A 16239-nucleotide genomic window follows, 5' to 3' on the forward strand; every position below is an offset into this window, starting at 1 on the left:
CACAGCGACCAAAGACCTTACAGTAAAGGTGATGAGCCGCTTGTTTGACCACAGCTACCGAAGACCTTACAGTAAAGGTGATCAGCCCCTCGTTTGACCTCAGCGACCAAAGACCTTACAGTAAAGGTGATCAGCCACTCGTTTGACCTCAGCGACCAAAGACCTTACAGTAAATGTGATGAGCCGCTTGTTTGAGCAGGGCAACCAAAAACCTGAGAGGTGAGGAGCTTCGTGAGCACGATGACAGGACGGTACCGCCACAGGAGAGTTTAACTGCAATAACACAGATGATGCTGGAGATTAAATATGTGACTGTAGGAAGTCCCAAAGCAATAAGAATCCAGACTCAGTGTAATAATGAGTAGAAGTCTAATCTCAGCAACACCATGAATCCTCAAATAACACAGAATATATTTTGTCATTGCAGTAAAATAACTCACTTGGTAAATTTAGCAATCTAAAGCCTTGTGTCCACATGTTCCTGTCAGTTTCCAGGTGGGCTCCAGATAGAAATTGGAACCCAAATGGCATCCAAAGCCCCAAAAAGGGGCGTAGTTGAAGCTGGCAGTGACCTTGCCACTGGTGACACCTATTCACAGGATGGAATATTTCACTGCCTGCTTGCTGCACTGCCTCAGTGAGCTTTACCTTCCCTTTACCTTCCCCAGCCCTGTTCTCCATGTGCCTTTGTTTGTACGCAATCCAAGGATCCATGTCAAGAAAGCGACAACCCACAAATACTTTGAGAACAGAGTGTAGCACAGGCGGATGGATCTATCTTTCTCTTTTTCATGCTTTCTGTCCCTGTTATGTGTGCAATCTGTCTCGCTCTCTCTGCTTCTGTTTCTCCCTCTATCTCTTTGCGTGTTTCGCATGCACGATCGCTCTCTCTGTTCCTCTCTCTCGTTCTTCTCCCCCCATCTCTCTGTGAGGACGTGCACTGAGGAAATATACTTGTAATATAATGCCATGGTTAACTCAGCTCCAAAGTGTGAAAACGAGATGCAGACCTGCTTTCCAGCAGCAGGAAAGCAGGTCTGCATCTGATTTTCACACTTCTTTAGCTTTCTGCTCTGCTATTCCAAGAAAGTCTGACTGAGTTTGACCTGTGTGTGACCCCTCGCTCTGTCACACTGTTTTGCTCTTTCCTCTGATAGCTTTTTTGTTTTTGTTTTTGGCTTTTATTGCTGACCCTGTCATGATTATGAAAATGTAAGAAATAAAGTCATTGGCTTGTTGGTGCCTTGACAGGTGGGCTTGTATGTGTTGTTCTTGTCGTGCCGTAAAGCAGTTTATGTTTCTCACGAGACCCGAGACGTTCGTTCACACGACACTGGCTCGGTTTCTCTGAAGTTGCCAAGCTGGTTTTGTGCTACAAGACCCCTGGTGGGGGAGAGAGCGCCCCCATTCTCCCCAAAACAAGTCATTTAGCCATTACAATTACTCCCATAGTGTAAAAATTAAGGTCAAAAAGTTGCTTAGTTTTCCTTTTAGGTTTCATCAAATAATTGTAAAACATGCTGCTGATGTTTCACATTAAAAGCCAGAAAAAGCAAAACTGGAAATCTTTTGATGTGAAACATTTGTGCAGGAAGTGTGAAGTTTCACTGACAGCAACGTAACATCGAGCAAACCAGAAGGATATTTATTAGCCTGCATAAATTATGTATTATGTTCCGGCCATGGCCCCTTTATCCAGATTCATCCCACAGCTTCATGGAATGTGCGATTTTTTTTATTTTTTTACCTGTAACAAAACTTATTTCAAATCAAGTTTTGAAGCCCCTGTCCGCTATTTGAGAATTCGTAGTAATTCACATCAATAAATTCTGCAAAATTCTTGTCATTAAATTATTTGACCATCTTCTAATTATTTCTCTATCTTGTTTATAGAGAAGATTCCAAAGAAAATCCGAAAGAACCTGAATGCAGTGCACACTGTCATGCTCTTTCTGCAGGTATGGGAGCCCCCGCTCCTCCACCTGGTGTTGTGGCCCCTCCCCGTGACCTGGTGACCTCTGAGATCACTGCCCGTAGCTTCAGAGTGACATGGACCCATGCACCGGGTCAGGTGGAGAAGTACCGCGTTGTTTACTATCCCGCCAGTGGAGGCCATCCAGAAGAAAAGGTGCACGCCGTTAAATTCTGTCAACTGCAGAAATAAAAACTACACATGCATTTATATTTATTCATCCCTTCTCTATTTTTATTCCTTTTGATGTTTATTATGACTCGCAGGTGGAGGGGACCGAGTTCCTCACACGGAAAACTGAGGTTTCTTCAAAGCTAATCTGATCCACTTATTCAGCCTAGTTCCTAAAGCAGTTCATGACATCGATTCGATGAGGAAATGTTCGAACGTTGTTTTTTAGATATCTTATTGCTTATTTTGCAAACTGATGCTGACAAAAAGGCTGAGAGCAGAAAACCAAAGCAAATAAAGTCATTTTGAGGCTGTAAATCTGATTTCTGAATACAGCTGCAGCATGCGTATAAATGACTCTCCGTTACAATTATAAACCAAAAACAACCAACAAAACTTTACAAACTGTCCTTTACTGATGGTACTGCAGTGACTGTGAGCAGGACTCACTTCTGAGAGCTTTTGCATGTTTTAACACTCTGAGGTCTATGAGCACACTGCTGCATCCAACTCGTGTCTATTAATAAATCAGTGACAGAAAACATCACAAAGACTTCATTCAACCATTTCCTGAAACTACATAGTGTCACCTCTAGGTTCATTCCATGTTCTAGATAACCTTCGCCTCACAGCCAATCCTAGAGCTCAGAGAATTTCACACAGGTCTCTCACTCTCTCTCTCTGCTTGCTGCTTCAGGAGGCTCATTCAGCGTGCACTGTTGCTGTGTTCAGGAGGCAGATTAATTCATACCGCCACTAAACCCCTCATAAATGCTAAAAAATGATCCTGTCAGCCTGAAAACACTTTTTACTTTTTGTTTCACCCTACAGACAAAGCACACTGTCATAGAAAAGACATGGATGGGCTACTTTCTTTTTCCAGGACCTACAAGCTCTCTCCTCCCACCCCCAGCGGAGCAAATGGACATTTTTTTGGGAGGGACATTCCACTTTTCATCCATTGACAGATATTTATTTATCATTTATTGACATTGATATAGAATTTCCTTTGTATATTACACTATTTTTGTGAGCCAAAACGGTTCATCCTAGATTCAAAGAATTTTCAAAAAACACATTTAATTATTTCATATTTACAGCCAAAGTATTTAGACATCAAGTGGTCTATACAAATTTGTGCCATTTATTCTGAAAACTGAGATTCTTCTGAACATTTTGATATGAAACACGAGTATTATAATAATAATAAAAAAAAAAACTTAAAATGAGAATTACTGAAGATGTGGAAAAATTGAGACAATACCCCTAGACCTTAGAGAGTTAATGTTTCATGATATTAAAAAATAAGAGTTCTTTATTAAAAAAAAAATGCTATTTTAAGAGGTTTTTTATTATGATTTGGGTTGTAGGACGTTGTGCACGTGTTGCACTAGGTACCTGGATGTACAACACGCCTGGGCAGTTTCAGTCTTCGCAAAATAACAGACCTCTTCAAAGCAGTCATGACATTAATGTTTCAACAAGGGGCATTTAAGAATCAGAAAACACCTAGAGATCAAAAACAGGTCAAATTGCAGGAAGAAAATGTGAGCATGCGCCACAAAGACAATCTGGCACAGGAAGACCAGAGAGGTGGTCTTCAATACACAGAAGAACATGCAAGGAAGCGCAGGATCAATCAACAGAACGAGGAAGAGGAGACAGGAAGGAAGGAGACAGGAAGTGAAACCAAACAAAAAGAAGGGGAGAAAACTATAAAAATAAAAAAGGAAGCTGAAAACAGATCATAACACTTTGAAACTCAGAGGAGTGTTTTGTGTAAAAATCAAAGCTTTCCTCCGTTCAGAGGCCCTTTGTGATGTCTTCCAGGTTGTGGATGGGACAGAAAACACAGTGGAGCTGAACTATCTGAACTCTCTGACGGAGTACCAGGTGGCAGTGTTCGCTGTGTACCGCAGCTCGGCCAGCGAGGCCCTGAGAGGAAGCGCCACCACATGTGAGATTTCATGTTTCCACAGAGAAAATGTTCCTTTGAGTGATAGATCGCTCACCCCTCCAACCTACGCCTTTTGTGGACTTTAAGGCGCTTGGCGGGTTATCGTGTTTTGGGGTGTTGCATTGAAGTTTCAGTACGATAATCTGGACAGTCATTTTTGAACTGCAGAATTTTCTCAATTTTCTGTCACACACGTTTGATATTTTACAGCAAAATTTTATTCTTGTATATAAATTTTTTTTAATGTATTGGTCTGATGTCTGATTGGTTGATTTGGTTTGTTTCTGCATCACACAGTGGCACTGCCCATGATCAACGACCTGGAGCTTTATGACATCACTCATAGCACCATGAGGGCACGCTGGAGGACTGCCGCCGGGGCTTCTGGGTACATGATCCTGTATGCACCACTAACAGAAGGAGACCCTGCAGATGAGAAGGAGGTGAGGAGGAGTGTAGAGGTGGGGCAGCCAAAAACAAACAAACAAACAAAAAAACGAAACAACAGAAAAAAACAGAAACAGCTTTTCAATACTTCTTTTTTAACTGTTCGATTGTCATCAAACTTGGTTTGTGTGTTCAATATGTTGAGCCCAAAAAAACCTATTGGCTTTCAGGGTCCGTAGGTCGAGGTCACTGGAGCATACTTCGTAAAAATATTGTGAGCCCAATAATATCTTTCCTAATTCTTTGATTGTCACCACACACGGTGTGTGTGTTAGGCATAGTGACCCCAGAAAGCCTTTTGATGTTGGAGCCAAAAGGTTAAAGTTCAGATCACTGAAATGCACTTTGTAAAAGCCTTCTGCAGAAAAGTATTGCTTGTCAACAGTAGGTTTATCAGTGTTCACCCTTTTTAATTAACAGAGCAAACAATATTTTTAGCCTAATTTCTCTACATGCTGTTGTTTCAATGGATCCTGTTTATTCCTCAGTTCGGGTCTTTCCTGAATTTGAGTGCATTTTCTTGCAGAATTTGTCAGGGGTCATGATGACCACAACTTGTTCTGTGGATCCTTTGCTGTCGGAGCTTGTGAAAGATTTTTACTAGTTTTTTTTACCAGTTTTTGGACCGTGTGTGCTTAATGATGTAAACTTATCATTCACCACTAGTGGAGTTTTTGAGGAGGTGGTCTGAAGTCAGCTCTTGAAATACTTGTCTGAGAATGAGTTTCTTGGTCTGTTGTAGTCGGGGTTTAGGGCACATCACTCCACTGAAGCTGTGCTCATAAAAGTGGTGAAAGATTTGCTACTTGACTTGACAACAGTTCTGTGTCTGGATTGTTGTTGTTGGATCTTAGTGCTGATTGTGACACAGCAGACCTCAATATTATTGAACAGACTGGAGTATTCCTGGTTCAGTACTCCTCTGGCTGAGGTCTTTTTTTTTGTCAGGCCGGTTATTATTTTGTTTATTTTAATAACATGTTATCTCAATCCTACGCTGTGAGGCGTGGAGCTCCACAGGGATCTGTTCTTGGTCCACTGTTGTTTTCTTTGTAATTACCATCCCTGGGCAGGCTAATACATGGTTTTGGGATTGTTTTCATTGCTTGCATAGCACGGGAGTGGAGCTCTTAAGTTGGAGGCTTGTTTGGCAGAATTGAGGGGTTGGATACCGTCTAACTTACTGTTGCTAAATGATCATAAGACTGAAATGGTGGTTAAATGTCCTGCTAGACTGAGGCATCATTATGATCATCTCCCTGTATCAACACAGTGCTATTGTGAAAATTTCAGTGGGACCTTTGACCAGTCGCTTTCCATTGATTTCCAAATCAAAGACATTTCAAAGATTGCTTTTTTCATTTGCAAACTATTGCAAAGGTTAGATCAATTTTCTCTAAAGCTGATGCTGAAGTTTTGATTCATGCATTTGTGTTATGTAAAATATTTTATTGTAACGTTTTGTTTTCTGGCCTCCCGCTGAAAAACATCCGAAGTCTTCAGATGCTGCAGAATGCTGACAGGGAATAAGAGATTTGATCATATTACACCAGTGTCACACTGGCTACCTGTTCATATGAGCGCAGATTTTAAGATTCTGTTAACCGTATGTACTGGCACATAGACTGCGATGCCAAGAGGCTGTTCTATTGTGTGTGTTCATAGGGTTAAAAAGCATTTGAGCATTTGTGTATTGTGCACCACTTTTGTGGAACAGGCTACCAGCAGAAATTCAGCACTCAATTTCTGTGAGTGCTTTCAAATCCAGACTACAGACTGATTTATTTTCTACTGCTTACGGATAATGAGGATATATTGTTGTACAAAGTCGTTTGACGGTTTGGTTTTTATTAGCTTTCTAACTTGAGATTTTTAACTGTTTGTGATACTTTTTAATGAGATTTTTTTTGTCACTTTTGTTTTTTCATATGTGCTATCAGTCAATTCAATTCCGTTTCAATTTATTCAGTTTGTAGAGTGCCAACTCACGACAGCATCGCCCCAAGGTGCATCACACAAACAACCCAAAAACAAATTAAAAGATTAAAAGCACAATTAAAAGACATAATTAAAAGAGTAAAATAAATATAAATATTAAAATAAATAAAAACATAATAACAACAATAAAAAGCATAGTAACAATTATGCTAACTAAACAAAATGGACAACAAATGCATCTTCAATCTGGCTTTAAAAGTGTCCACAGAATCTGACTGCTTTATAAACACTAGAAGACTGTTCCACAGAAAGCTCATTGCCCCGCAGACTTTCTATTCACCCTAGGAACACCAAATAGTCCTGCATCCTGCGAGCGCAAGGCCGGGCTGGTACATAGGGTTTTATTAAGTTTTATGGGTCGACAGATTATCACCGATAATCGGTCAAACCATATATTAGGGGATGACACTGGTCAACATGATTTTTCTTGCATGGAGTTTTTCAGCAGATTTTGGGTAATTTGGGGCGCTGAATCCAAATCTGACAGACTGGCATCCTGTCCTGGGTGTACCCTGCCTCGTGTTCTCTGACTGCTGGGATAGGCTCCAGCCCCCCGCGACCCTTAATTGGACTAAGCGGTTGAAGATGAGTGTGTGAGTGTGTGTGAATCCGAATCTGGTGTTAGTTTTTGCCAATCACATCATGTTTGTGAGATATGAAATGATATTTCTCATACCAAGCGTTGAAGCAAAAGCTGCAGTCTCGCACACCTCTTTGGTGTCATAAATGATTGCCTCACAGCAAGAAGGTCATGGGATCGATTCCCAGCTGTGGCCTTTCTGTGTGGAGTTTGCGTGTTCTCCCCGTGTTTGCATGGGTTCTTTCCTGGTGCTCTGGCTTCCTCCCACATCCAAAGGGGAGGTGATGGTTGATGATCTATGTGGTTAAGGTGGTGGGATTGAGACCAGAATATCCTTGGTTAAAATCCCAGCCTGACATGCAGGTTAGGTGGACTGGAATTTATAAATAGTGCATGCGGATGTCCATGTGTTTGTCTATATGTGGGTGTACTCCGCCTCACGCCCTATGAATGCTGGAATATACTCCAACCCCCAGTGACCCTTAATTGGAGTAAGCGGTTGAAGATGAGTGAGTGAGAATGATTATACCTCTAATATATATTCGGGGCAACCGATTTTCAGGCAACCCAGTAATCAGTCAACCCCTAATAGGTACATTGTTTTGTGCACTGAATTGACTTATGGAAAGTGCTATTTAAATAAAGTTGTGATTATTATTATTAGTTAAATGGTTTGGAAAATGTTTGTTATGATAGCAGCTCCTGTCTAAAAGATCACAATGTTCAGTTTGATCCTTTGAGCTGGAATTCTGATCTCAAAAAGGACACAGATGGGCAGATGGACACAGACTGAGGTGAGGAAAAATGGATTTAAACAGGAAACAGCAGCTACGGCGTGGAACCGTTGGCAGGTAAAAAGTGAACTTCAACCGTTAATGAAGATGGAGGAGCAGCAGCGAATCCTTCAGCTCCCCGTCAGACCTCATTACAGCACAACTCAAAGCAACAAAAATTGGGTTGCTGCTGCTCGTCTTGTGCCATGTGGGCACTCGTTCAGGATCAAAACCAGAGCCAAATCCAACTCGGTTCTTCTCAGAAAAGCGTTTTGATCAACATGAGCGAAGAAAAGCGACGGAAGCCTCCAGCACAAATGAAACCCCGGAGAGCTCAGATGGCATCGGAACAACGTGATCAGCATGTTTGTGTGCAGCAGGGATTTTCGAACGTGTTGGAAATTCTACGGGAATAACTGTGACCTACTTATGACCACAGACAGAACAAAACATCTACGATAGGCTGGTTGAGAAACGTGGAAGAAGACTTTAACCATGAAAGTTCCAGATTTAATCCCAGAATGTTACCACTTCTTCCCTGTTTTTGAAGGTTTGATCCCATGAAAAGTCAGGAAAAGATTATGTAATCTGCTATCATCCATCCATCATCAGCCCGAATGGATGGATGGATGATAGACGAGCAGGTGTTACAGCAGACAGTTAGAGGTGAAGAAGATGAGGTGATGAACGGAGGCTGCCTGTTTTATAGGTGAAGGTGGAGGACTCGGTCAACGAAGTGGAGCTGGAGGGTTTGACTCCAGACACAGAGTACACGGTGACCGTCTACGCCCTGTACGGTGAGGAGGCCAGCGACCCCATGACCAGCCAGCAGACAACACGTGAGTCCAACATCACATCCTCACTTTAAAAAAAAAACGTCCAGCTTTTCCCAATATTTTCTTCATTTAGCAGAATAGTCTTGAAAAATGTCATAATTTTTATAAATGCTGCCACTTCTGAAAGAGTTGGGTAACAATACTTTGGAATGTAATTCTTTACTGAATAGAAAAATACAATACAGTCAGAATACATTTAAATTACTGTAAAATGACTTTCTGAAAATGATGCTCTTCATACTAAAAATGGACACAGCCACAGATTTTATTATGTTTTTAAACGTAATAAAATGTGTGGCTGTGTCGGATTTAAAAATCCAATAAACTATGAATTAAATTACAAATACAAAAAGTAACCATTTAGAAAATGGATGGTACTTTGTTCAAATATTTGTGATTGTATTCATTTTTAGTGCATCATTTTCAGTAATAAGTATTCACATTACACTGTAAGAAATCCAAACGTCTTCAGAATGGATTTTCATTTTGGATTTTCATTTCCTGTTGATGTGGGTCAGTGGTTCTAATGGACTTTGTTCCATGTTGCTTCAACTTCTTATTTTCTGCGTTTTCTCTTCCCCTGCGTTTCCATTTTCATGAATCTTTTATCCACCATCATCTCCATCATCTCATCATGCATCCAGATCTCCTGAAGCTACGTTCCTGGACTTTCTTAGCTGTTTCTCCTACTTTCTTTCACTCTCATTTCATGTTCTGTCCAGTTTTCTAACTCCACATCCCAAATATGAGTTCATTCTTGTTTTCCAAAATGGCCCCACTTTACAGATTATTTCACATTCCCAAATACCAATAATTTTCAGCCCTCCCAACCCCCAAAACAAGCCTTCACATTTTGTAAAATTTTTGACTTTTGTAAAACTTGTCACTTCAGAATTCAGAACTTCAGAATTGTTCTTATTTTTATATATACTGTATATATATATATATCAATCAATCAATCAATTTTATTTATATAGCGCCAAATCAGGTGCTTTATATTGTAAGGCAAGGCCATACAATAATTACGTAAAAACCCCAACGGTCAAAACGACCCCCTGTGAGCAAGCACTTGGCGACAGTGGGAAGGAAAAACTCCCTTTTAACAGGAAGAAACCTCCAGCAGAACCAGGCGCAGGGAGGGGCAGTCTTCTGCTGGGACTGGTTGGGGCTGAGGGAGAGAACCAGGAAAAAGACATGCTGTGGAGGGGAGCAGAGATCAATCACTAATGATTAAATGCAGAGTGGTGCATACAGAGCAAAAATAGAAAGAAACACTCAGTGCATCATGGGAACCCCCCAGCAGTCTAAGTCTATAGCAGCATAACTAAGGGATGGTTCAGGGTCACCTGATCCAGCCCTAACTATAAGCTTTAGCAAAAAGGAAAGTTTTAAGCCTAATCTTAAAAGTAGAGAGGGTGTCTGTCTCCCTGATCTGAATTGGGAGCTGGTTCCACAGGAGAGGAGCCTGAAAGCTGAAGGCTCTGCCTCCCATTCTACTCTTACAAACCCTAGGAACTACAAGTAAGCCTGCAGTCAGAGCGAAGTTTAGCTATCCTCTGGCTTCATGGATAGATAAAGCTGGGTATCATCTGCGTAACAATGAAAATTTAAGCAATGCCGTCTAATAATACTGCCTAAGGGAAGCATTTATAAAGTGAATAAAATTGGTCCTAGCACAGAACCTTGTGGAACTCCATAATTAACCTTAGTCTGTGAAGAAGATTCCCCATTTACATGAACAAATTGTAATCTATTAGAAAAATATGATTCAAACCACCGCAGCGCAGTGCCTTTAATACCTATGGCATGCTCTAATCTCTGTAATAAAATATATATTATATATATATATATATATATATATATATATATATATATATATATATATATATATATATATATATATATATATATAAAACATCTGTAAAAGATGACATTTGGGCTCTAATTGGCTCCAGTTTGTTCTCCGAAATTGTACTAATTGGAATAAAAACCTTCACAGCACTGGCTGACAGGTTTTCTAGATTTTTCTTGCAGTTATTTTTGCAGTCAAGTCCCAGCATGCCTTCCACCCGACACTGAAGCGACTGCATTGCGCAGGCTGGCAGCGTTCCCTTATCAAGCTGTTCTTTGAGCCGCTTTAAGGTTTTGATGCCTTGATGAAAGAACGTCCCCAAACGGCCGTCACGCCCACTAATTAACGTTTTACGAGGACTGTGGCTTTAACTCAGGGCGTATTTATGGCATCGTGGATGCTTTGAATACAGGTCAGATAAGGGCACTGCTGCCTTTTGGATGGAGGCCATGATTGTTTCGGGGGTTTGAGGTTTTGCTCAAATTACTTTTCTTGGCAAAACAACTTTTACTCGTCCACTTATGCAGAGATTTGCCCTTCATGTCTGAGTCTATAGTTCTTCTTTCATCTATAGTTATAATCCACCCACAAAGACATAACAATCGCCCTGTCCATCCATCCGTCCGTCCGTCCATCCATCCATCCTTTCATCCATTCATCCATCCATCCATCCGTCCATCCATTCATCTCTCTGTCCATCTGACTGTCTGTCCATCTGACTGTGTACCTCCACCCATTTGTCCATTCATCTCTCTGTCTGTCCATCTCTGGGTCTTGTAAGTGAAACTGGTTTATGGATTTCAATTAAACTGTACACAGTACTCACTCATTCATTCATTCATTCACTCACTCATGCACTCACTCACTCACTTACTCACTCACTCAGTCATTCCATTTCTGTTATAATGTTTGCTTGCTGCGTCCCTCCTCCTCAGTGCCGCTGCTCCCGGCGAAGAATCTGCGTTTCACCAACATTGATCACAGCTCTGCACGGCTCAGCTGGGACCACGCCTCCAGAAAGGTCATTGGGTATCGCATCATGTATGTCAAGACCGACGGGGTCCATACTGTTGAGGTGAGGACATCCTGCGGCTTTCACACATCCTCATAAACACAAGTTACATTCTGAAGATTGTTCACGATGTGACACAGTGATTCATTACGGAGGCGTGATGTTAAAATGTGATCTGGGATTTTCTGAGTCAAGGTATAATTATGGAAGTAAATCTGTGCCATCAGAGTTTGAATTTGAATTTTTAAGGTTGACTGGTTTCGCATCAAAATCAGAGTTTGAAGTTGAATTTCTAAGGTTGACTGTTTTTAGCATCAAAATCAGAGTTTGAAGTTGAATTTCTAAGGTTGAATTTGTTTAGGATGAAAATATTCAGTCTCAAAAACTACAACCTAAAAAAAAAATTCGACCTCAAAAATAGAAAAGCAGGGAGAAGCAATCGATCCCCGTCTCAATCATCCAACGTAACAGATTTACCATAAATGTTGGATGATTGAGACGGGGATCGATTGCTTCTCCCTGCTTTTCTATTTTTTTAGGTTGAATTTTTTGAATTTTTTGATGTTGAATTTTTTTTTAGGTTTAATTTTTTTAGGTTCAATTTTTTGGGGTTGAAATTTTTTTAGGTTCAATTTTTTTAGGTTGAATGTTTTGGGGTTAATTTTTTTTTTTTTAGGTTGAAGTTTTTGAGGCTGAATATTTTGATGCTAAACAAATTCAACCATAGATATTCAACTTCAAACTGATTTTGATGCAAAAAAAAAAAAAACCTCAACCTCTGATGGCACAGATTTACTTCCATATGTAATAAAACTGATATAAAAACTGCCTTTTTATCCAAATAAATATTTAAATTTCATTATTTTCATGTTCCTGTTTCCAAAAAAATCAAATGCGATGTTTGTGTAGATGAATTACTAAATGCACATCACATTATTGCCGGAATTTATTATGTCACAAAATCAAGCATGTTCTGTGGCCACCAGGTTACGTTTGGCTACTGTGCAGTTTGTAATTTCTTTGGAGTGTTTTTGTGTGTCAGACCGTCGTAACCACAACATGTCCGACAGGAAGTCATAGCTCAGAGTTTCTGGGCCGTCATGTCCTGCTGAGTAAAAACGTTTCTGTTGGTTGTCCTCTGGTTTTAGGTGGATGTTGGCCATGTGACATCGTGGTTGCTAAGGAACCTGACGTCCCTCACGGAGTATACGGTTGCCATCTTTGCAGTCTACGACGAGGGACAAGCTGAGCCGCTAACAGATAGCTTCACCACAAGTAGGAACAAATACCTAGCGCAACCTCTATTTATTTTAATTTTGCTAATTAAAACTAATACATTTCAGTTTAATTATTCAGCATCTATGTATTTTAGCAACGGTTCCTGACCCGCTGGACCTGAGGAGCAGTGAAATCTCAGCAGACAGCTTCCGAGTGTCATGGCAACACCCAGCCAGTGATGTGGTGCTATACCGACTCACGTGGACACCGACCGACGGAGGAGACCCTGAAGAGGTGTGTGTTCATTCCACAGACAGCTGCACGCTCTTTACAGAGCGGAGAAATGTTCAACAAAATTATGCTCGAACCTCTGGCGCGTAATCCTGTTTGGACTTGACTGAATTAACAGTTTCATCAAGCTCAGGGTTGAACAAATGGATCAAAATTACAAAAGAACAGGAAAATCAATAAAAACATCAACCGTCTCTGTATTGCAGTATAAGTCACATGATATTTCTTGTTTACATGTTTTTTTTGTTAATTTTTAGATTTTTTTTTGTTTTGTTTTGTTTTTCTAGTTTGGGAAGTCCTGCGACTTATACCCCAGTGTAACTTATATACTGAAAAATGCTGCGTTAATTTATAATATTAATAACAGTTATTATTATTATTATTATTATTATTATTATTATTATTATTATTATTATTATTATTATTGTTATTATTAATAGAAAAGGAATTGTTATTATTATTATTATTATTATTATTATTATTTATAGAAAAGGAATTGTTATTATTATTATTATTATTATTATTATGGCTTTTCCAGGAATCAAAGTAGTAAACAAAAAAAAAATTACAATAATAAAAGTACATGACAACAATGCACAGCAATCCCAAATTAAAGTGTGTGTGTGTGTGTGTGTGTGTGTGTGTGTGTGTGTGTGTGTGTGTGTGTGTGTGTGTGTGTGTGTGTGTGTGTGTGTGTGTGTGTCTGTTTCAGTAGATGCTAAATGTTTCAACTTAGCTTGAAGAAATTATGTACAGATCAACCTCATCCTATACAACATATTTTCTAGAGTATAACTCATACTTTTTTTCTGTAGGTAGAACTCACTTTTTAAAAAGCGTTCCCTCAGTCTTTCAGATGTTGTGGGTCAGCATTCTGTGTTCACAGACCCGGCACCAGACACAGTTGTATTGATCTGAGAGAGGCACTTTTTTTGGCCAGAAGTGTAAAGTCCTATTTAAGAGACTGAATAAGCTGGTCAGGAAGTCCAGCTCTGTCCTGGGCTGTCCTCTGGACTCTCTGGAGGAGGTGGCTGAGAGGAGGGTGTTAACCAAGTTTAAATCCATCATGGACAACTCCTCTCACCCTCTGCACCGGACTGTAGTAGAGCTGACCAGCTCGTTCAGTGACAGACTGAGGCACCCTCAGTGCAAGAAGGAACGATGCTGCAGGTCGTTCCTCCCTGCTGCTGTCAGACTGTACAGTAACACTGTGAAATAACCACATGCAATAATATGTCCAGAAATCACGTGCAATAACAACTCGTTTACAAATCCCTGCACTAATGTCACCTTATCACATCTAAACTCCACATATTGTAAATAAGATGCTCCTATCTCCTTTTCAATCCCAATCATGTTTATTTATATGCATATGTACTTATATATGTATGTACATATATATATATATATATATATATATATATATATATATATATATATATATATATATATGCATATGTATATGTGTATGTGTATAGGTATGTCTGTGCATATGTATATGCGTGTATGTATATGTATGTGTATGTATACTATATATATATATATATATATATATATATATATATACATATATATATATATATGGTAAATGGGCAGGGGTGGTGGCCAAGTGGTTAATGCGCTTGGTTTCAGTTCGGAAGGTTCTGGGTTCAGGGCATCCGGCGTAAAACCTGTGCCAAATCAACATGCAGATCCACCTTGGATTTGCTGTGACGACCCCGAGTGCAAACAAGGGAGCAGCCGAAGGGACTTACTATGGTAAATGGACTGCATTTATATAGCGCTTTTCCATCTGTATCAGACGCTCAAAGCGCTTTACAATTATGCCTCACATTCACCCCAATGTCAGGGTGCTGCCATACAAGGCGCTCACTACACACCGGGAACAATAGGAGATTAAAGGCCTTGCCCAAGGGCCCTTAGTGATTTTCCAGTCAGGTGGGGATTTGAACCCATGATCTTCTGGACTCAAGCCCAACACCATATGTGTGTGTATGCTCTTTTATTTCAGCGTAGTTTTTTTTTCACTTCTCACTCTCTTTCACAGCTCGGTCCAGTAGTCAACACTCTACATGTCATTTCTGTTTTACTTATCCGTTTTATTCAGATTACTTCATGAACCAGTCGAATCATTCACCATTATTTTACTAAAAATGTGGTGTTTGTGCTCAAAACCCTCCTGTCCTGTGCACCAACAGCATTTCTTGTATATTTGTTTTGTGAATTATTCTGTAATTTGTGTCTGTAGCTTGGCTCAAGCAGAGGGTCACCCCTTTGAGTCTGGTCTGCTTGAAGTTTCTTCCTCAGAGGGAGTTTTTCCTTACCACTGTTGCTCTGGGGGTTAGTAAGGTTAGACCTTACTTGTGTGAAGCGCCTTGAAGCAACTCTGTTGTGATTTGGTGCTATATAAATGAAAATAAATTGAATTGAATAAAAATCAGATAAAGCACAGTGTATGTATCAATATTATTATGAATCACCTATAGTAGAAATTTGTACAAATTGTAATCATGGCGGTTGGCCGGTGACTTGCCCATCCACAGCGATCCCAACTGACTCTGAGGGCGGGCAAGGCACCCTCAGGCTCGTTCATGACGCCGGGTACGCGTGTTCATCTGATAATTTCTTTCATCCAAATTGTGTCAAATAACATTACATTTTGTCCAGTGCACATTTATTTGTCCATCTATCTGAATTTTGGAATTCAGCAGTCCTTATGTTACACACATAAATCCACTGTTCACTTCTCCATGTTGCTGTGGGCCAGCGATCTGTGCCCTTCTAATGAGTTCTTTTGTTCAGTCTCCATCACATAACATCCAGTCTGTTGTCTGACACACATTCATTTGTCCATCTGGCTTATTTCTTTAATTTAACAGTCCTTAAGTAACAGCACAGGCTGTGGTGTGCACATGTGCTACACTGAGTTCCTGTCTGTTGTTAAACATGCCCTCTTGGAAATGCTTTTTAAAAATGTGAGTTCCACATACAGAACGATGGTGCGACTTATACACTGGAAAATATGGTATACTGGATGTGTCTGATTTATTTGATACATGTTTTTTTTTTCAAGCTAAGTTGAAATTTTTTCAAGCTAAGTTGAAATTGACAGAATTTCCTGAAAATTCTTTG

General features: G+C 40.0%; 1 protein-coding gene across 1 annotated transcript in view; it reads left to right on the plus strand.

The window, feature by feature from the left end:
- LOC117501384 (collagen alpha-1(XIV) chain-like) overlaps positions 1-16239 on the plus strand; it is a 212155-nt gene that overhangs the window by 72026 nt on the left and 123890 nt on the right. The window contains exons 10-16 of the mRNA XM_034160248.1: positions 1959-2128; positions 3974-4100; positions 4398-4543; positions 8608-8737; positions 11522-11661; positions 12747-12873; positions 12971-13110. Coding sequence (XP_034016139.1) covers positions 1959-2128; positions 3974-4100; positions 4398-4543; positions 8608-8737; positions 11522-11661; positions 12747-12873; positions 12971-13110 — 980 coding nt within the window. The remainder of the gene's footprint in view (positions 1-1958; positions 2129-3973; positions 4101-4397; positions 4544-8607; positions 8738-11521; positions 11662-12746; positions 12874-12970; positions 13111-16239) is intronic.

The sequence above is a fragment of the Thalassophryne amazonica genome, chromosome 20 (assembly GCF_902500255.1).
Source record: "Thalassophryne amazonica chromosome 20, fThaAma1.1, whole genome shotgun sequence".
Classification (NCBI taxonomy): Eukaryota; Metazoa; Chordata; class Actinopteri; order Batrachoidiformes; family Batrachoididae; genus Thalassophryne; species Thalassophryne amazonica.